The sequence below is a fragment of the Nematolebias whitei genome, chromosome 11 (assembly GCF_014905685.2).
Source record: "Nematolebias whitei isolate Nwh7 chromosome 11, NemWhi1, whole genome shotgun sequence".
Lineage (NCBI taxonomy): Eukaryota > Metazoa > Chordata > Actinopteri > Cyprinodontiformes > Rivulidae > Nematolebias > Nematolebias whitei.
Window position 1 is genome coordinate 36332892 of NC_056508.1, and position 20048 is coordinate 36352939.

Sequence of the window (20048 nt, forward strand, 5' to 3'; positions counted from 1 at the left end):
ATATCTGTTTCAAAAGTATGAGTAAATATAATGAATATGGAGCAGTATTGTTTTTTTCTAGAATTTTTTATTACTATTTTGGAATTTTTGGACTTAATGTGAATCAAATGTTTGGAGTATTTCATCAGGAAATGATTCATAATTAAAGTAGTTTTATTGTTATTCATTTTGTGAAACCTATTGGTTGCAGGACATGGCAGCAGCAGATTAGATTGATTTTGCATACTGATTTGTGAATTTCCTTCCAACCATTAGCTATGCATTTATGACACATCATCCATCTCCTGTTTTGGGAACGGTTTGTTACAGCTCAGCCACAACCGCCTGTTTCTCTGAAAAGGCAGAGGCAAGTTCAATTTGAGTTCATGCTGGTGGAGATAAACAGTAACCATGAGGACTAAACAAGTTACTGGTCACCCGTGTCTACTGGGATGCCTTCTGCATTTCCTGATGACCGGAGCCGTCACAGCATCAGAGTTTGAGATGGATGGGGATTATCTGATTGGTGGACTTTTTGATATCCATCATGTCAGTGGAACGCCGTACCATGACAGACCAGAAACCATCACCTGCTCAAGGTGGGTTTTCTAATCTTGATGCCTTTTCAAAACTAAATTATTGGAAGTAAAACTTATACGTAATAATCTATACAATAAATTTGCTTCAAATTGTATGATTTGTCACGTGTTTTCTTATGTCAGTGCAATAATTAAATAAAGCATTCCCTTTGATTAGGTCCAAACTGGACTGGTTTTGCTCTGTTTGCAAACTGTATTGAAACCCAAATTTATTCTCATCCATCTTGTATCCACAGTCAACGTTTGACTCTATCAAGTTATCGGAGGTTTCAGCTGATGAGATTCTCTGTGGAGGAAATCAATAACTCCACCAGCCTGCTGCCAAATGTAACAATTGGGTATAAAATATTTGACCACTGTTCAGATACACAGAATTTCCCCAGTATTTTTAAACTCATCTCTGTTAACGGTTTAATCCAACCCTGGGAGGAATCTCTGAAGAACGCGTCCAAAGTGATAGCAGTGGTCGGCACGTACACGAGCACAGAGACACTGACTGTAGCCCCACTCTTCATGATGGATCTCATCCCTATGGTAAATATAAATGAAGCTCTTTCTTAATCTGATACAAATAAGCAATAAAATACTTTTTTTCTCCAAGTTTTAACTTTTATTTTGAACAGGTCAGTTATGGAGCTGCAAGTTCTGTCTTCTCAAGAAAACAAAATTTCCCATCTTTCTTACGAACAGTTCATCCCAATAAAGACGTCATTGAGGTGGTTTTTAATATTTTGATTAACTTCAGCTGGCGGTGGGTTTCTTTTTTATATAGTAATGATGATTATGGAAAAGATGGCCTCGATTTGTTCAGGGGCAAGATAAAAGATACTGATATCTGCCTGGCATACACCAAAGGCCTAACTGAAGATACAGATTACCCTCAAACACTCAGACAGCTGGAGGCACAGAGGGTAAACGTCATCATTGTTTTTGCTGCAGAATGGACGGCTGAAGCGCTCATTGAGGCAGCGATAAAACACAACGTCACCAACAAAGTGTGGATAGCCGGGGATGCATGGTCCCTAAACAAACAGCTCCCTAAAGAAGAAGGGATCAGACGTATTGGGACTGTCCTCGGGGTTGCTGAGCCAGTGTTGACAATACCAGGTTTTAGTGATTTTATCTATTTTTTCAACGCTGAATCTCAGCAGGAAAATGCAGACCAAGAGAAGTTTTGTAACCAGAATTGTGACTGCAGCAGTGTGAACGCTGACGATATCAATAATGCAGATCCATCTTTCAATTTTCCCGTTTACTCTGCTGTTTATGCCATTGCTCATGCTTTGCACACTGCCTTGCAGTGTGGAGATGGCGGGTGCGATAGAAATATCACCGTAGACAGGTACATGGTAAGTCTACAAAATATTACATAAAGAATTTCATCAGACCAGCTGATTTCATGTTTTGAAAGTTTAACTTTTAAAATGATTTAAAAGGGGCAAATTGTTGATTTTTTTTTTTTTTTTTTTTTTTTTTTTTTTTATTTTGAAAAATTAAATTTTAAAATGATTTTAAAGGGGAAAATTTTTGTTTTTTTTTTTTTTTTTTTTTTTGTCCTTTGCGATTGCAAATCAGAAGAGAGGCAGAGACTTTTTCTCACAACTTTGTCAGTTTTATTTTTTATTTTTTTTCCACTTTATAGTCATTTCCTTCTGGATCAGCAAAAAGATTGCTGGCCATTTTTATCTCTGCTGTTTTTATATATAACACGTCTGTGCTCAGTGTGGTCAATAAATTCACAAAAGAAGTGCATAATTACTGTAAATGCTAAGCATTTTGAGCTCCAATGTGAACTGAAAGCACATAGTGTAAATTTAAACGATGTTCTTTGTTTTCCAACAGGTTCTAAAAGCACTACAAAAGTCCAACTTTACTCTTTTAAATCAACAAGTCCAGTTTGATGAAGACGGTGATCCAAACTTTGGATCCTACTCAATAGTTTTTTGGAACTATAGAGGCGAAGCAGAGGAGGTTGGCTTTTATAATTTTCACTCCTCGGTCCAGTTCTACATCAACAGCACCAAAATCCAGTGGCATGCAAATGGAGAGGTCGTTTTTTTCTGGTCAAAATATTATGATACATAATTACTTTTATGTAATAAATGCATTTTTTTTATATATTTTTTTGCTTTTGCATGGATATGTGTTAATTTTTTTTTAATAGGAATTGCTCATTGTTCACAGTAAAAAACAACAACAACAACAATATATGCGCACTATAGAGCAGGCTATTCAACAGGTGGCCCAGGGGCCAAATCAGGCCCACATGTGAGCTCAGTTCAGCCCACCAATGGGTTAGTTTTTAAATAAAACTTACAGTGGCCCTAAGGTGTAAATAAACAACATTAAAAAATAAATAAAGAAAGAATTACATTAAGCGGAAGTGGCTGGAATCACATTTGAAAAAATGGAATCACATTAAGCCAAACTGGAAGTGGTGGGGTTTTTGTTTGTTTGTTTTTTCTTTATTAACAACATAAAACAGAACAACAGAACCATGTACAGTACACACACAACGGAGGTACGGTTAGCAGGCTAGTGTTTAGCCTGTAGAAATGGAGAGCTATGTTTTGTTCAAGCTTTAACCCTAATCCTGTTGAGGTTTTCCAGCGTCATATCGTCTTTCTTAAGCTTGAACAAAACATAGCTCTCCATTTCTACAGGCTAAAGGCTAGGCTGCTAACTGTACCTCTGTTGTGTGTGTAGTGTACATTGTTCTGTTGTTCTTCTTTATGTTGTTAATACATAAAAAAAAAATATATATATATATATATATATATATATATATACACACACACAAAAAAAAAAACCCACCACTTCCAGTGTGGCTTAATGTAATTCCATTTTTTCAAATGTGATTCCGGCTATTTCCGTTTTGGCTCAATGTAATTCTGTTTTTTTTCAAATGTTCATTTACACCTTAGGGCTACCATAATAACTAGATGTTAAACCATTAAACAAACTTATTTAACGACAATAACGACTGGCTGTCCGGCCCCTGAGCTCTTGGCTTTCAGTAACTGTGGCCCCTGAGCAGTTTAGTTGAATAGCTCTGCTATAGAGTAACTGATCATTTAAATCATCCTGTCTCAGTGCTATTCCTACAGAGAATTAATCTGAATTTTCTATATGACTGATGCTTGATTTGGGCAGGTGCCTAGATCGTTCTGCTCCCAGGAATGTCCTGCAGGACACGCCAGAAAACAAGAAGGAATCCATGAATGCTGCTTCAGTTGTTCAGTTTGTCCAAAAGGAACTTATATCAACATTACAGGTAAATAAATATATGGTGCATATAAGGAGGAATATGTGCAAACGTGTTTAAATCAAAGCCAACATTCTTCAGCCTTTTTTTTTTTTTTATTGCTATGATCATAGTTGTATGGTTGAGTGTATAAATGTACTCAAAGGTTAAACATTTATGTGATTGAGCAAAACACGAGATAACAAAAGTATTCTTGAAAAAAATACGAGATAAACTTTCCATTCAAAGGGTCAAGGATCAGCTTTCTTACAGTGTCAATGTATTCTGATCTTATAAAACCTTCAGTATTGACACATATTTAAGACGTGGTTGCTATAGATTAAGAAAAAATGGACTCAGAACAATCTGTTTTAATGTTTCAACTAAACTAACACAGTCTGCTTCTCCATTGCCTGAGTGGCTGAGTTGGAGCTTAAAGTCTAAAGTAATTTGAATACGAGCTTTTAAACAATTGGCTCATCCACAAGTTGTGAGTCCAGTTACAATTAACTCCAATTCTTATTACTATAAGGCTTGATAAGACAACTATTTTTGGAAGCTGATACATTATAATAAACCTTCATCTAAAGTTTACTTTAACTTTGTTGTAAAACAGAAGATCGCTATGACTGCATCAGCTGTAAGGAGACGGAGTGGTCTGAAACAGGAAGTACATCATGCAGTCTGCGGCTGGTGGAGTTCGTCCTGTTTACAGACAGTGGAGCTGTAGTGATCATAGTCGGGGCCTGGGTCTTCATCGGCCTGGCTCTGGCTGTGTCGGTTCTCTTTGCCGTCAACTACAACACGCCTGTTGTCAGATCTGCTGGAGGACTGATGTGCTTCCTGATTTTAGCCTGCCTATGTTTGTCTGATGTTAGTGTGTTCTTTTATTTTGGTGAGCCCACAACTGCTTTTTGCATCTTACAGTTTTTACCTTTTCTGCTGTTCTACACCGTTTGTCTGGCGTGTTTTGTTGTGCGTTCTTTTCAAATAGTTTGCATTTTCAAAATAGCTGCCAAATTCCCCAACCTCCTCAGCTGGTGGACAAAATATAACGGCCAATGGTTGATCATCACTGTAGCATTTGTCACTCAGGCTGTCACGCTGACCATTGGCTATTCCGTTGCTCCCTCAAAACCTTTCAACGACACGGTTTCATTCTCAGAATCTATCATACTTGGCTGCACACCTGACTTTCAATCTGTATCTGCCTCTTTGGTTTTACTTTCGTCCCTGTGCGCTCTTTGCTTCATTTTCTCTTACATGGGAAAAGACCTTCCAAAAAACTACAACGAAGCCAAAGCGATCACTTTCTGTCTTCTCCTGCTGATATTGACCTGGATCATTCTTGCCACCGCAAGTATACTTTACCACGGAAAGCACATCCACACGTTTACTGCTTTGGCTGTACTCTCCAGTCTCTATTCTTTCCTGTTGTGGTACTTTCTCCCAAAATGTTACATCATTATTTTTCAACCGCACAAAAACACACAGCAGCACTTCCAAGGTCTCATTCAGAACTATACCAAAACAGTTAGCCAGTAAAAACCCTTTAAATATGTGCTGCTGACTAATGCTCTTCAAATAAATTAAAAAATTATTTTATTGAAAATCATTTTTACAAATGCACTGCACTCCTAAGCTGTTTTAGTGACATTCTCAAAGAATTAGAGCTGATGACTATGAAAAAGGTTCATGCTGATAAGATTTTTGTTAACTAGCATCTTGCTTTGTGCACGCTCATCAATGTTGTGAAAACCTTTAAATACATGTTTTATTGTGTGTTTGAACTTAACTGTGTACGGCATTATTATTTAATCAATTTTTTTAATTATTATTATTATTCTTGAAATGTGTGCTTCTATGGTTATATTTTAGAATTGCTGTCTTGTTATCAATTGAACAAATACATGCTGTATCAGTTCACACAAAGCATTTAGCATGAACTAAAAGAAATAAAACCATTTGCATGATAATCTTTGCAGTTATCTTCAATTTTGTACTAAACTATCATTGCACGTGTCAGTGTTTTTGTCAGTAAATAATTAATAAAAACATTATAAACTGTATGTTATTACACAGTCATAGTTAGCTTAGCCGCTAAAGCTACATTCAACCTTTATCTTTTTTTACAGGTCGCTGAGCCTCCGGGACTCATTTACAAGAGAGACCTGAATTTTAACAAAGAGTGATGACAACAGTGGACAACAATAGACAATCATAAAGGATGTGTACAACTTTAAATGTTTTTTTAACAAGTGAAAATAAAATGGTAATTAAAGGAAAAGTAGCGAAAAAACAGCTAGATTATAAGGCGGTGTAGAAAACTAAAAACAGGAACATGTCTGCATTGGTTTTTGCCAGGAGCTTAACAGATGTTTAAAGCCACTTAGAGAGGTCAAGGTCAAGAGCTTCAAATCTTAGAGAGGTCAAGGTCGAGAGCTTCAGATCTTTTTGCAACATAAATTATCTTTTCAGGTAAATAAAAAAAGAAGCCAGCATTTTGTCTGTAATTAGATATCTATCAGGTTTTTGTGAGTTAAAGATAGTTTTTAGTATTTGTTTATTTATTTTGAGTGCCCCAATAATCTGCAACCACATTAGGTCAATGTCTACATGAATACTTGTGTTTTTCTACTGAGACTACCACAAGAAATCAACGTGTCTGGACATGGATGCAGTTATAGATGCACCTTCAATTTCCAATATAAAGTTAACTAGGTGGCACAGTGGCACAGTTGGTAGAGCTGTTGCCTCTCAGCGAGAAGGTCGCCGGATCAAATCCTGGCCGGTGGCCTTTCTGGGTGGAGTTTGCATGTTCTCTCTGTGCATGTGTTGATTTCCTCTGAGCACGTTTCCTTCCACAGGCCAAAAACATGAATGTTAGGCTGACTGGTAACTCTAAATTGTCCTTGGGCATGAGTGAGACTAACTTGTTTAAATAAATGTTGAATGAATGATTGTTTGTTTCATTTGTCTCTATGTGGCCTGTCCACGGTGTACCCCACCTCTCGCACAGTGACCACTGAATATGGGCGCCAGTGACCCCCATGGCTCGAAAAGGAAGAAGCGGATAAAGATAATGGATGGACAGATAGATACATTTAAGACTGATAAAGTGCTGGCTAGACTAGCCAGAGACCGAACTTTTTCTTGACAAACACCAGGCTTAGAATAACTGTGGATTTGCATTAAAAATAAGTTTGCTCTGTCATCAACACAGTTTTGTATAAATATCCTCCATAACTACAGCAATCTGCATTAAAAAATGTCGTCTTCCAACACAAACAAAGATGGGTTTCTAAAGTAAAGCAAATTAAACCATAAACATAAATACCTAAAGACATCTGTTATGTTTGAGGTGCTGTGAATAGTATAACTTTTTTTATACAAAAATAACAGTCTTCACTGAGGAAGCGGAGCCTGGGGACTCTGGGTCAGGCCCTCCAATCTCTGGTGCTGAGGTCACCGAGGTGGTTAAAAAGCTCCTCGGTGGCAGGGTCCCAGGGGTGGATGAGATTCGCCCAGAGTTCCTTAAGGCTCTGGATGTTGTAGGGTTGTGTTGGCTTACGCGACTCTGCAATATTGCGTGGACATCGGAGGAAGTTCCCCTGGATTGGCAGACTGGGGTGGTGGTCCCCCTATTCAAAAAGGGGGACCGTAGAGTGTGTTCCAACTACAGGGGGATCACACTCTTAAGCCTCCCTGGTAAGGTCTGTTCGGGGGTTCTGGAGAGGAGGGTCCATCGGAGAGTCGAACCTCGGATTCAGGAGGAGCAGTGCGGTTTTCGTCCTGGTCGTAGAACACTGGACCAGCTCTACACTCTCAGCAGGGTCCTGGAGGGTACGTGGGCATTTGCCCAACCAGTCTACATGTGCTTTGTGGACTTGGAGAAGGCGTTCGACCGCGTCCCTCGGGGAACCCTGTGAGGGGTACTCTGGGAGTATGGGGTACCAGGCCCTTTGATATGGGCTGTTGGGTCCCTGTATGACCGGTGTCAGAGCCTGGTCCGCATTGCCGGCAGTAAGTTGGGCTTGTTCCCGGTGAGAGTTGGACTCCACCAAGGTTGCCCTTTGTCACCGATTCTGTTCATAACTTTTATGAACAGAATTTCTAGGCGCAGCCAAGGTGTAGAGGGGATCCGTTTTGGTGGCCTTTGGATCGCGTCTCTGCTTTTTGCAGATGATGTGGTCCTATTGACTTCATCAGATCATGATCTACAGCTTTCGCTGGAGTGGTTCGCAGTCGAGTGCGACACGGCCGGGATGAAGATCAGTTCCTCCAAATACAAGGCCATGGTCTTGAGCCGGAAAAGGGTAGAGTGCCCTCTCCGGGTCAGGGAGGAGGTCCTGCCCCAAGTGGAGGAGTTCAAGTATCTTGGGGTCTTGTTTACGAATGAGGGAAACATAGAACACAAGATCGATAGGCAGATAGGTGCAGCGTCAGCAGTGAAGTGGGCGCTGTACAGGTCTGTCATGGTGAAGAGAGAGCTGAGTCAAAAGGCGAAGCTCTCAATTTACCCACTTTCCTACCCTCATCTATGGTCATGAGCTTTGGGTTGTGACCGAAAGAATGAGATCTCGGATACAAGCAGCCAAAATGAGTTTTCTCCACAGGGTGTCTGGGCTCTCCCTTAGAGATAGGGTGAGAAGCTCGACCATCCGAGAGGGACTCAGAGTAGAGCCGCTGCTTCTCCACGTCGAGAGGAGCCAGTTGAAGTGGCTCGGGCATCTGGTTAGGATGTCTCCTGGACACCTCCCTGGTGAGGTGTTCCGGACACGTCCCACTGAGAGGAGACCCAGAGGAAGACCCAGGACATGCTGGAGGGACTATGTTTCTCAGCTGGCCTGAGAACGCCTTGGGATTCCCCCGGAAGAGCTGGCCCAAGTGGCTGGGGAGAGGGAAGTCTGGGCCTCCCTACTTAAGCTGCTACAACCGTGACCTGACCCCGGATAAGCGGAAGAAAATGGATGGATGGATACAAAAATAAATTTGTAAGTAGTTTGTCTGCCTTCCATGTCCTATATGACATTTATTGTTTGATGCTTTGTTGATCACTTCATGACCTTTTCCATTCGTCTTCTGGAAACCAGAAGAAGCAGATTCAAACTGGCACTTCAGCTTGTTGATCAAATATCATGGCCATCCACAGAGGCATTGCAAATGATGTTTCTAAACATATGTGTGGCCAAAGATGAAGTTGTGCAGAACTCATTTGTAAGAGGATGCAGCATTTTACCATAAACTGTAGGCACCTGGTTGAAAACCAAAGTTTTTGTTTATTTGGTTGTGAAGGCACACAAACACAGAGTAACTTTTTTGTTGTCGTTCACAGCTCATCCCTATAGAAAAAACATTTATCTACAAAAACCTTTAAACTATTGATTTGATAAACATACCTTAATAATAACCATTATCAAACCATCTCATATAATAAATGTTCAGTTCAATTCAGTTTATTTATATAATGCCAAGTCACAACAGAAGTCATCAGGGCACTGAACAGAAACATTCGTTTACATAAAAGTTTAATTTGTAACATTATATATCTATGGTAGGGCAGATTGCAACGAGTCTTCATTTCGTTGCAGTCTCCCATCCTGAGCAAGCACAGGGCAACAGTGGAAAAGAAAAACTCCCTCACAAACTTGTGAGGGAGTAACTTATAAAGCTGTCAACAACCTAGCTTCTAGTAACAACCTAGCATTTCCAAACAACACAGCTTAATAACAGTTTTGGTTTTCCTGTGACTTATCTGCAATAAGATAAATGGTAGGAGCATAAATACAGTATATGCTCCTGATGTTTTGTTGTTCTTTTTTTGTAAATAATAAATGTTTTTTTGCCAATATGATATAGTGTCTTGGGTTCCTATGACGTCACAGCGACTAGTCGGTGTCGACTCGACTTTTATTATGTTGAACTCGACTTTAAAAAATATGACATCATGCAACCCCTAGTCCATAGACCCCAGTGCACAAAGACCCACCCCAACCTCCAGCAAGAGGCCACCACGCACTGGCAAGGTCAAACCAGCAGTGCCAATCAAAGAATAGACTACCCACAGAGATGTGCAGTTCAGGATTGTTTGTTTGTTTGTTTGTTTTTTGATGGACATTTAGTAGTACCTTTTCTTAGAGAAAAACTTGAAAATAAGCACACCAGATTCTGTTTTGACAGAGAAATTAAAAAGAGCCACGAACAGCTTGGATTCTCTTTGCATACTCGTTTGTGAATTCTCCTCCACCCATTGTATACATGACATCTGAAGTCATGCATCATTAGGTGCATGGAAATGAACAAAAGGAAATTGTGATTCCAAGAAATGCATAAAAACGCTGATGCTAATCCCTGCAGTTAACATCAAGATGATAAATAATGTGAGAATGATACATTTTCTTCCTTTAGTAGGTCTTCTGGGAGTTTACGTCGTGAATCAATGTTTGTGTCACAGCCTCGGAGTTTCATCTGGAGGTTGATTATTTAATACGGAGTATATTTTGTATTCATCTTGTTGATGGTCCTGCTTATATGAAAAGAGCAGATGCTGTTGACTGCTCCAGGTGAGTTTTTACAACAAATTCAGAAATATATACATCAAAACTAATAATAAAATGTATGTGTACTGTTTTTTGTGGGCAGGAGTTTTAGTTTTATTGGGTTAACTCAATTACTGTAGCACATTCACTCCATATAATTATCTAATTACCATATTTCGTGGGAGTATTGACAAAGCTGTAACATCTGTAACATATGTTGTAGGTCTTTGATAGATGAAACTGGACTTACTGTTTAGATCTTAATACTCATCTCTAATGTCTTTCACTAGTCTGTCAAGTTATCAGAGGATTCATCTGATGAGATTCTCTGTAGAGCAAATAAATAATCGGACCAACCCGCTGTCAAATGTGACCCCTGGTTATGAAATATTTGACTACTCAAATGCAAAATGTTTCCAGAAATCTTAAATCTCAGTCAATGACTTGGTCCAACCATGGGGAGAACGCCACAACAATCTGTTAATCGTTTCATAAAGCTTTTTCAATAAAGATTTTTTGACTGTCTTGTTCTGCAGTGCTCATCTCCAACAGGAGTGCAGTGTTTAAAGTTTGCTGCTTGTTGTTGTTCTGTTTTACTAATTCACCAGCAGATGTCACAAAAGCCCAAACTTATGTTTGAAAATTATAATAAACTTTCTGACAGCTGGAAAAAAAACTGGTTGACTCAGGAATTACTTGATTTTGAAAAAAAGTGGAAAGCTAAAGATTCTTTTAATTATTTTTATTGCAATTTTTCCACAGTTTCAAATAAATATCTCGGTTTTCAGTATGTAACAAACAGTTTCTTTGACTTTTTTATACACGTTTTTAATGCAATCAGCTTCTTATTGATTTTGATTTTTAACTTTTATACACAGATTTTTAATTAGTTCAAGAAACATTTAAAAAAGTTTGTGATTTTAAGCCAAAACAGGTAGTCTATAATTGATTGTGAGACGTGTTTTAAATCCCTTTATCTTAATTTTTTAAAAAATTTACAGACATTTTATTCACTCTTAGAATTTGATGGTTTTAAAGTATTATAGAGCATAAATGTGGTGTTTTAATGAAATGATCGTGGTATCACAAGTCGTAAAACAAACTCAAAGCACAACCAGCTTATGAGTTTATTTAAATGTTCATTGGAAAAGGTAAAATATAATTCATAAGCTAGTTTAAAATAGTATATAATTAATTTGCCTTTTAGAGATAGATCTTTAAATATGTCTAAGACAATCAATAAATGTCCTTAAAAATTTGACATTTAATTTAGATCAGATTAGCTCAACAAATACTTTAATGTCTAGGGAAATTCACAATGTACAATATTATGCTTTACAGTAAGAATTATGATTGATTTATGTCTAATGAGAAGGTTTACTATGATTAGAGGTTTTTGTCAAGCTGCAGTTAATTAAAATTCATATTGATCTGAAGCTAAAAAAAATCACATTTCTAAAACATGTCTGAATGTGAAGCGACATGTGTAGTGGAATATTCTGATGAAAAAGCAGAATTAACAAAGAATAAATAAGATCAAAATAAAGATTTTGTTTTAGATGTTTTCAGTCATGGTAAGCCTCCATTAAAAGTTATGTCTTTTGCAGACTGATGACAAAAAATGAACAAAATATAATATCATCTTTGTGTTGTCTACATTAAATACACATGAAACATCTGATCTCTGATGTGTGATGCTTTATGCTATAAGTATTCAAATCTGGTCTCAATTTTTACTATTTTTATGGATAAATTTTGAAACCAAATGTTAGATTTTCTTATTTTCTCTTTTAACAACAGTCTACATTGTCTCAAAGAGTGAGATATAATTATGGCAGAGACATCAAACATCATGATGACTGTTGAACTCTGTCACACAGAGGAAAGACAACAGACGTTTTGATGCGTTTGCATGCAAATATGTGAATTTTCCTCCAACCATTTCTCAGTATGCATGTTATGACCACCAGCATGGAAATGATTAGGCTGAGCTCAATAGTGTCTCACAACTTAGAAGAAGTGGAGTCTCTTTAGAGTTCACGTCAAACTGGAAAAACGATGACAGGAATGAAACGTTTTCTTGCTGCGATGTGTGTTGTGGGATCTTTCCTACACGCCGTCAGTAAATGCACCGTCCAAGAGTCCGAGTTTCATCTGGACGGAGATTATTTAATCGGTGGACTTTTTGACATTCACCAGGTCAATGTACCTCTCTATCAGGAAAGACCAGAATCCATCGATTGCTCCAGGTGAGTTTTATAAAACACCTGAATATAGTTTACTATATTGGGTAGAAACCTTTTTAAAGCAGTGCTGCGTAGAAAATATGTGGACTTTCAAAATCTGTCACAAAAATATCCAATCATTCAATTTTTACTTAAAAGTTACTGTGCATGATGCTAAATAGAGCAATGTAAAAAAAAAATGCATTACTGTACTTGGATGTTGCTGAACAGATCTTTCTGCAGACATTATTATTAAAAGCTTGGCGCGAGATTTCTGCTGTGATTTCTCCAGTTTTAGCTTCTCTGCATGGGCTCCCTGTCAAATTCAGAACTGAATTCAAAATCTTATTTCTAACCTACAAAGCTCTCAACAACCTAGCTCCATCTTATATTTGAGATCTTATTGTTCCATATTTTCCTAACAGAGCACTTTGGTCTCAAACTGCAGGTTTACTTGCGGTTCCTAAAGTTTCCAAAAGCAGAATGGGAGGAAGGTCTTTCCTTAAGTTATCAGGCTCCTCTCTTGTGGAACCAGCTTCCAGTTTCTGTCCGTAAGGCTGACATTTTGTCCAGTTTTAAGACTGGGCTTAATACTTTCTTTTTGATAAATCCTACAGTTAGAGCTGGCTTGTTATAGCTGCTATAGGCGTAGACTACTGGAGGACAAACTGACCTCATTTCCTTAAAATGATTTGCTCAAATTGAATAGTTTTCATTTGATACCATTTTTATCTTAACGTGATTCTTCACCTGCCATTGTATATCAGTTCCTCTCAAACCCAGCCAGTCGAAGCAGATGGCCGCTTGTCCTGAGCCTAGTTCTGCTAAAGGTTTCTTCCTCATGAGGGAGTTTTACCTTTCCACTGTCGCCTCCATGCTTGCTCAAGTTGAGTTCTGCGATGGAGTTAAATACAAAGCAGTCTGCTCCTCAGATGTTTTAACTTAATTTTTATGCATATGAAAGTTTCTGTTCAGTGCCCTGAGCTGACTTCTGTTGAAACTTGGTGCTATATAAATAAACTAAATTGAATTGAATGTCTTTTTTCTGTAGCAAACTTTTCCTTGTTCCTAATTATCGGCGGTTTCTGTTGATGAGATTCACCGTGGAGGAAATCAACAACTCCACCAGCCTGCTGCCAAACGTGACTCTTGGCTACGAGATGTTTGACCACTGCTCAGACACACTGAGCTTTGCAGGAGTGTTTAAACTCATCTCAGTGAACGATTTGCTCCGTCCTTGGGATGAACCGTACCAGAACCTGTCCAAAATTTTTGCGGTGGTTGGTCCATTCACAAGCACCCATACCCTGACTATTGCTCCACTCTTCATGGTGGATCTCATTCCTATGGTAAATTTTCCAGTGTTGTGTTTTCTGGGTCCTTCACTGAAGATTTAATATTTTAAAGGCAATTTTATATGTTTTATTGTCCTCATTAGGAATAAATGATATATGTTTGTGTTGCTGTGTTCCTTACAGGTCAGCTATGGATCTTCTGTGTCCATCTTTTCTGAAAAATCTAAATACCCGTCTTTTTTACGAACAGTGCATCCTAATGACAACACCCTAAGTGTGATTGTTAACATTATTAAACACTTCAAGTGGCGTTGGGTTGCTTTTCTTAACAGCGATACCGATTTTGGAATCGACGGCCTGGAACTGTTCAGGAAGAGGATTATATCCACTGAAATCTGTTTGGCTTACAACAAGGGTTTCAATGAAAACACTGATTTCTCCCAAATGTTCCAGCATATAGATGAGCAGAATATAAGCATCATTGTTGTTTTTGCTCCAAAAGTATATGCAGAAGCAGTCATCGAAGCAGCGATTCGACTCAATTTCACAAACAAAGTGTGGATAGCAGATGACGGGTGGTCTTTAAACAAACGGCTTCCAAAATTAAAGGGGATCAAAAACATCGGAACTGTGCTCGGAGCGGCGCAGCCCGTGATAACGCTTCCAGGTTTCAACGACTTTGTCTACTCTGCTAGAAGTCTCACACCTTGTGCTGATGCAGCCCAGCAGACCTTCTGTAACCAGGTCTGCAACTGCAGCCAACTGCTTGCAGCAGACATTGTTGCTGTAGATCCATCGTTCACTTTTGCTGTTTATTCGGCTGTTTACGCCGTCGCGCACGCCTTACACAACACCTTAAAGTGCGACACCGGCAGATGTGATGAGAGCACTGTAGTGCACCCGTACGTTGTAAGTATTTTCAGTCCTTGTATTTAGAATAGAGTTAAAATATGATTAACAATGAGCTTTTTTTGTAAGTTGCATACAGAAAATGCTTTGTGGGATGACAAATAATACTGCATCTTTTAAAAAAATGTGAGTCAACAAATATTTTGTATATTTATGGGCTGCTGCTGACAGGTGAAGATGGGTGATAATGTTTTTGCTACTGTTTAGATGTGTGTTCATGTCTCTAACTGTTACCTCAAAGTGTCTCATGAACAACGGGACATATTTTACTGACCCTTTTAGAAAGACAGCATTGCATGTGCATTTACATTTTTGTGTCATATCATTTGAAGATGGCTGCCACAGCCAAATTACTTTAAAAATAAACAATATTTGATAATAAAAATAAAACATTAGAGCATAAAAATAGCTATAACTCAGTTAATTTTACAGATAGTGTGCTAAAATTTAGCATAGTAGTGGCTGAGCGTCATTTATAACACTACAAATGGTACTCAATACACAAGATCTTTGCTTAAAACTGTTGGAGTCAACCCTGTATGTCTGTTAGCAAAATATCTCATGAAACATTGGACAAATTGCAATTCAACTTTCAGAAAGTAATCATTTAATGTGAATATACAACTGATTGATCAACAAGATGGCCACCACAGTTGCTGACATTGGCAAACACAAAAATGACTATAAGTCTGTCAGTTATGCAGGCATGGGGCTTTAATTTGATGAGGTAGTAGATGATCATTCATACTCTATGCATGGCATCGTGTGATATTTTGTAATATGTGCATATCTTTGTTTTCAAAGTTTGACCAAAACAGCTAGAGTTTTGTCATTTCTCAACATAAAATAACCTTAGTTTAAACTCTGGTACAAAAAGCATTTTCAGTGAATGTTTGATCTTTAATTATGTAAGAGTTAAAAAAATACCAACAATTTAATCTGTAGGAGATTTTTTCAATCTACAATCTGATAAACTACATTCTGAAACCTCTAATCGGAGGCATCAAAGTGTCACATTGTGCTGACAATGACCCTCTCATCATCATCATCATCATCATCAGGTTCTAGAAGAGCTCAGGAAGTCCAATTTCACCCTGTTAAACCAGAGCGTCCAGTTTGATGAGGATGGAAACCCAGACTTTGGATCCTTTTCGATAGTCTTTTGGAACCAGAGTGGTGAAGCGCAGGAAGTCGGCTTTCATCACTACCCAACTGAGTATTTCTACATCAACAACTCCTTAATTCAGTGGCATGCAAATGGAGACGTAAGTATCTTCTCGGTAAAGCGTGCAGAGACGTGGTTTGACAGAATGGAGTTTTCCGTTTGGTTTAAATTTGTCTAATGTAGATATTCAGTTTTGTTTCATAAGTGCATTATTGTGCATTTAATTTAAAAGTTAAAACACGTAGTATGCCAATAGTTTCTGTTCATGGTCACCTTCAGTCTCCACAGAATTGTTGATGCTCGTCTTGTTCTTCATTGAACTGTCTCATGCAGGTGCCGACTGCCTTGTGTTCCCCAGAATGTGAAGAAGGACACGCGAAAAAACAAATCGGAATCCAGAAATGCTGCTTCAGCTGCAAAATCTGTCCTGCTGAAACTTATGTCAACATTACAGGTAAAATATTTACATATTACAGAAGGAGACTTTTTGCAAAGTTTGAATTCAATGTGCATCTTTTGTTTTTACCTTCATTATGAAACCAATAAATAAATCAATAAAAACTTTAATCATGCACTGATGGTTTTGGCCTAAAATTCATATTGTTTATTCCTTTTCATTCTGTTGATTTTTATTCTGTATTATTTTTTAAAAGAAAAATACTATTAAAATGTTATTTTCTTTTATTTCATTTACAAAACAAACTCTTATTGTATTTTAATACCAAAACCCTCAGTGCACCTAAAACTGCTTGGGACTATAAGAATCTACATCTTTTCACTCTTCCAGTAAATGAGAAAGTGCATTACAAATAAAACTAGAGAAATTGCATTTCCTGCGAAAATGCAGTGTGAATGCTTATTGCAGAAGAACTTGCTGAAAAACAGCTGAAATTACTTCAAAACATGCTGAAATGTAGCTGAAATGGAAGAACAAGCCTAAGTTAGCAGAAGAAAGCAGAAAGAAAGAAGCTTAAATAATGAGAAGGAAAAAGGGGAGAGTGTATTTTTGTTGAATTAAGCTGAAAACTGTTGAAATTAGTGGAAAAAATAAGGAATTAGCTGAAAAAGCTGAAACTTTCAGAAATTAGCTGAAAGGAGCATAACAAGCTGAAGTTAGCAGAAAGAATCAGAAGCAACTACAAAACATGTGAAATTAGCTGAAAGTAGCTGAAAAAATGTTTAAATTTGCACAAGGAAGCTGAAAGAAGCTGAAGCAGAACAAAATGTGAAAGGAGCAGAAAAACGCTGTAAACAGATCTAAAGATCTGAAGGATGTAAAATGAGCTCAATTCATTTTCATGAGAAAAAAGTGGCAGAAAAGCCTAAATATTACAAAAAGCTAAAAGTTGCATCAAAAGTCAGTGCAGGATTGTCCTGAAAGAGCTGAACGTTTTGATTTATGATTTGTTGAAATAGCACAAAAATTGTGGAACGAAAAAGATGCCAAACAACGTACAGAAGAAAAATGGATCACAATGTTCTGTGACTGTTGTTTATGAAGCATTCACACTAATCTGGTGCAACGTGCAGCTTGCTCCACAGCAGAATACGCTGACCTGTTTCAGCTGTGCCATGCTGTGGTTGTTTATATCACAAAAGTGCAGTAATTAAAATGTGCAATGCAGTTATCAAGAAGACAATACTGAACTATTCAAAGTAAAATACAAATGGTCATATCAGAACATCTGTGTTAATGTTCAGTTTACAATATTTAAAGAGGAACTTGTGAATGGCCACTCAAGGCCAAAATGGAAGCTCAGTTAGCTATAATCTTATAAATGTTCAAGAAGTTGATATGTGCTGATAAAACAGAGACACCTTATGTTGTCACACACTGATTTTTAAATTTTATTTGAAGCTAACGTAAATGTATGTCTGCATTGTAAAACAGAAAATCCGTACAAGTGTAACGCCTGTAAAGAGACGGAGTGGTCTGTGATGGGAAGTACATCATGCAGTCTGCGGCTGGTGGAGTTCGTCCCCCTCACAGACGCTGGAGCCATAGTGGTCTTCGTCGGGGCCTGGATATTTATCGGCATAACCCTGGCTGTGTCGGTTCTCTTTGCCGTCAACTACAACACGCCTGTTGTCAGATCTGCTGGAGGAATGATGTGCTTCCTGATTTTAGTCTGTCTCGGTTTGTGTACTCTTAGCGTGTTCTTTTATTTTGGAAGGCCCACAACGTTTTCCTGTATTTTACGCTACATCCCTTTTCTGTTGTTCTACACTGTGTGTCTTGCATGTTTTGTTGTGCGCTCTTTTCAAATTGTTTGCATTTTTAAAATAGCCGCCAAGTTCCCCAAACTCCAAACCTGGTGGGCACAATACCACGGACAATGGCTGCTCATCACCGGAGCATTTACCACTCAGGCCGTGTTGCTGATCATCAGCATGTCCTGTCACCCCCCCAGACCCTTCAACGAAACATCGTGGTACCAAGACCAAATTGTACTAAGTTGTGACTTGAACATTGAAGCAACGTCTTGTTCTCTTGTTTTGCTTGTGTTGTTGTGCTGCCTTTGCTTTATTTTCTCTTACATGGGGAAAGACCTGCCGAAAAACTACAACGAGGCTAAAGTGATAACGTTCTGCCTGCTGCTGCTGATCCTCACGTGGATTCTGTTTTCCACCGTGTATCTGCTTTACCGTGGAAAGTTCATCCAAACCCTCAATGCTCTGGCAGTCCTCTCGAGCCTCTACTCTTTTCTGTTGTGGTATTTCCTCCCGAAATGTTACATCATCGTATTTCAACCCCACAAAAACACGCAACAGTTTTTTCAAGGGCTCATTCAAAATTACACGAAAACCATTAGCCAGTAGCTTCTCGTGGGAAATGTGATGATCTCCAGGTGTTGTTTCCAGTGTCACTCTGGTCATTTATCAGTCTAGTGGAAAGCAATTGTTATTTATTTGTTTAATTTTCTCGCCCGCTCCAAAAATGGTTTATGCAACTCCTTAAACTATCTCTCTGCTTAATGATATTTTATCTTATAGAGTACTTTTATGTTTGGTCAGTACCATATTTTTTGGACTATAATATGCACTTAAAATCCTTTAACTTCCTCAAAAATCAACAGTGAGCCTTATAATCCAATGTGCCTTGTGTATGAAAACAGACACATTCATTGATATTGCGCCTTATAGTCCGAAAACTATGGTAACCAATATAATGGAGGAACAGGCAAAACCAAACTTCGGATGCCTTATCTCTTAAAACAAAGCCGTTCAGAGATTTTCCACCCTTAATTTAAACTCCTCAGGTGGCTGTCTGATGAAATGTGTGCCGAACAGTTTAAAGAACGTGCACTTCAAGCTTTGGGGGGAGAAAACAATCTGATGTTAACTTTCCAGTTTCAGACACTTCATAAAATAAAGAGAAGACATAAGAGAATTAGTCTCTTATGAAACACATTCAAGGTTTTTCCACAACAAACATGCCTGCCTGTCTCCCAGTTCAAATCTGTTTTGGAATCAGATCGGATGGCTGTTAAAGTTTCTTCCTGTTAAAAGGGAGTTTTTTCTTTCCACTGTTGCCATCGTGCTTGCTCAGGATGGGAGACTGCGAAGAAGTGAAGATTCAACGTGTCTGCTGGCTTCCTTCCTTAGACAGAACTTTTACTAATTGGCTTTGTATGTATGTGAATGATTTTGTGCAATTTCTGTTGTGACTTGGTACTAAATAAATATACTGAATTGAATTAAACATAAATACTTGGAATTTTGGATTTTGAAACGTTGAATAATAAAAAGTTTTCCTGCTCTTTGCTGACTTTACCACTGTTCAGACTGCATGACTCCCTGACTCGTGTTAGAAAAGGTTCAAAATGACTAAAGAGTGAGTGATAAGCTGCAGTGACAAAGACTGGATGATACAAGAACAAATTGTTGCTGCTGCTGTTAAAATGCATTGAGAGGATAATAATGATGATAATAATAATGAGGTTTACAAAAACATATGTTTCAATATTTAGTCACTTTTAAAATTATTTAAACTTTTTTGTGTGTACTTGTGTTTTTGTTTCTTATAAAATTATGTCTGTTGTGAAGAAGGGAGAGAAGGGGCTGCAGTAGCTCGGTGGTCAGGGCTTGTAAA

The 20048-nt window shown here is 38.1% G+C and overlaps 2 protein-coding genes across 2 annotated transcripts; both read left to right on the forward strand.

Moving 5' to 3' along the window:
- Window positions 1-426: 426 nt before the first annotated feature.
- On the forward strand, window positions 427-5367 carry LOC119417073 (taste receptor type 1 member 1-like). Its single transcript, XM_037684280.1, has 6 exons — window positions 427-578; window positions 815-1112; window positions 1202-1927; window positions 2421-2627; window positions 3732-3852; window positions 4439-5367. Exons 1-6 carry the CDS (start codon window positions 451-453, stop codon window positions 5365-5367), a joined length of 2409 nt encoding a protein of 802 aa, XP_037540208.1. The 5' UTR covers window positions 427-450.
- A 7061-nt stretch (window positions 5368-12428) lies between these two features.
- Window positions 12429-18775, forward strand: LOC119417074 (taste receptor type 1 member 1-like). Its single transcript, XM_037684281.1, has 6 exons — window positions 12429-12610; window positions 13638-13935; window positions 14065-14790; window positions 15852-16055; window positions 16289-16409; window positions 17847-18775. The coding sequence occupies exons 1-6, from the start codon at window positions 12429-12431 to the stop codon at window positions 18773-18775; spliced, it is 2460 nt and encodes an 819-aa protein (XP_037540209.1).
- The last annotated feature ends 1273 nt before the right edge of the window (window positions 18776-20048 follow it).

What these genes read in the sequence shown, in the direction of transcription:
- LOC119417074 (XM_037684281.1), top strand. Translation starts at nt 12,429, where the DNA reads ATGAAACGTTTTCTTGCTGCGATGTGTGTTGTGGGATCTTTCCTACAC. An exon ending in GAATCCATCGATTGCTCCAG is followed by an intron (nt 12,611 to 13,637) that starts GTGAGTTTTATA and finishes TTTTTTCTGTAG; the next exon opens with CAAACTTTTCCTTGTTCCTA. An exon ending in AGTGGCATGCAAATGGAGAC is followed by an intron (nt 16,056 to 16,288) that starts GTAAGTATCTTC and finishes TGTCTCATGCAG; the next exon opens with GTGCCGACTGCCTTGTGTTC.
- LOC119417073 (XM_037684280.1), top strand. Translation starts at nt 451, where the DNA reads ATGACCGGAGCCGTCACAGCATCAGAGTTTGAGATGGATGGGGATTAT. An exon ending in GAAACCATCACCTGCTCAAG is followed by an intron (nt 579 to 814) that starts GTGGGTTTTCTA and finishes TTGTATCCACAG; the next exon opens with TCAACGTTTGACTCTATCAA. An exon ending in TGATGGATCTCATCCCTATG is followed by an intron (nt 1,113 to 1,201) that starts GTAAATATAAAT and finishes TATTTTGAACAG; the next exon opens with GTCAGTTATGGAGCTGCAAG.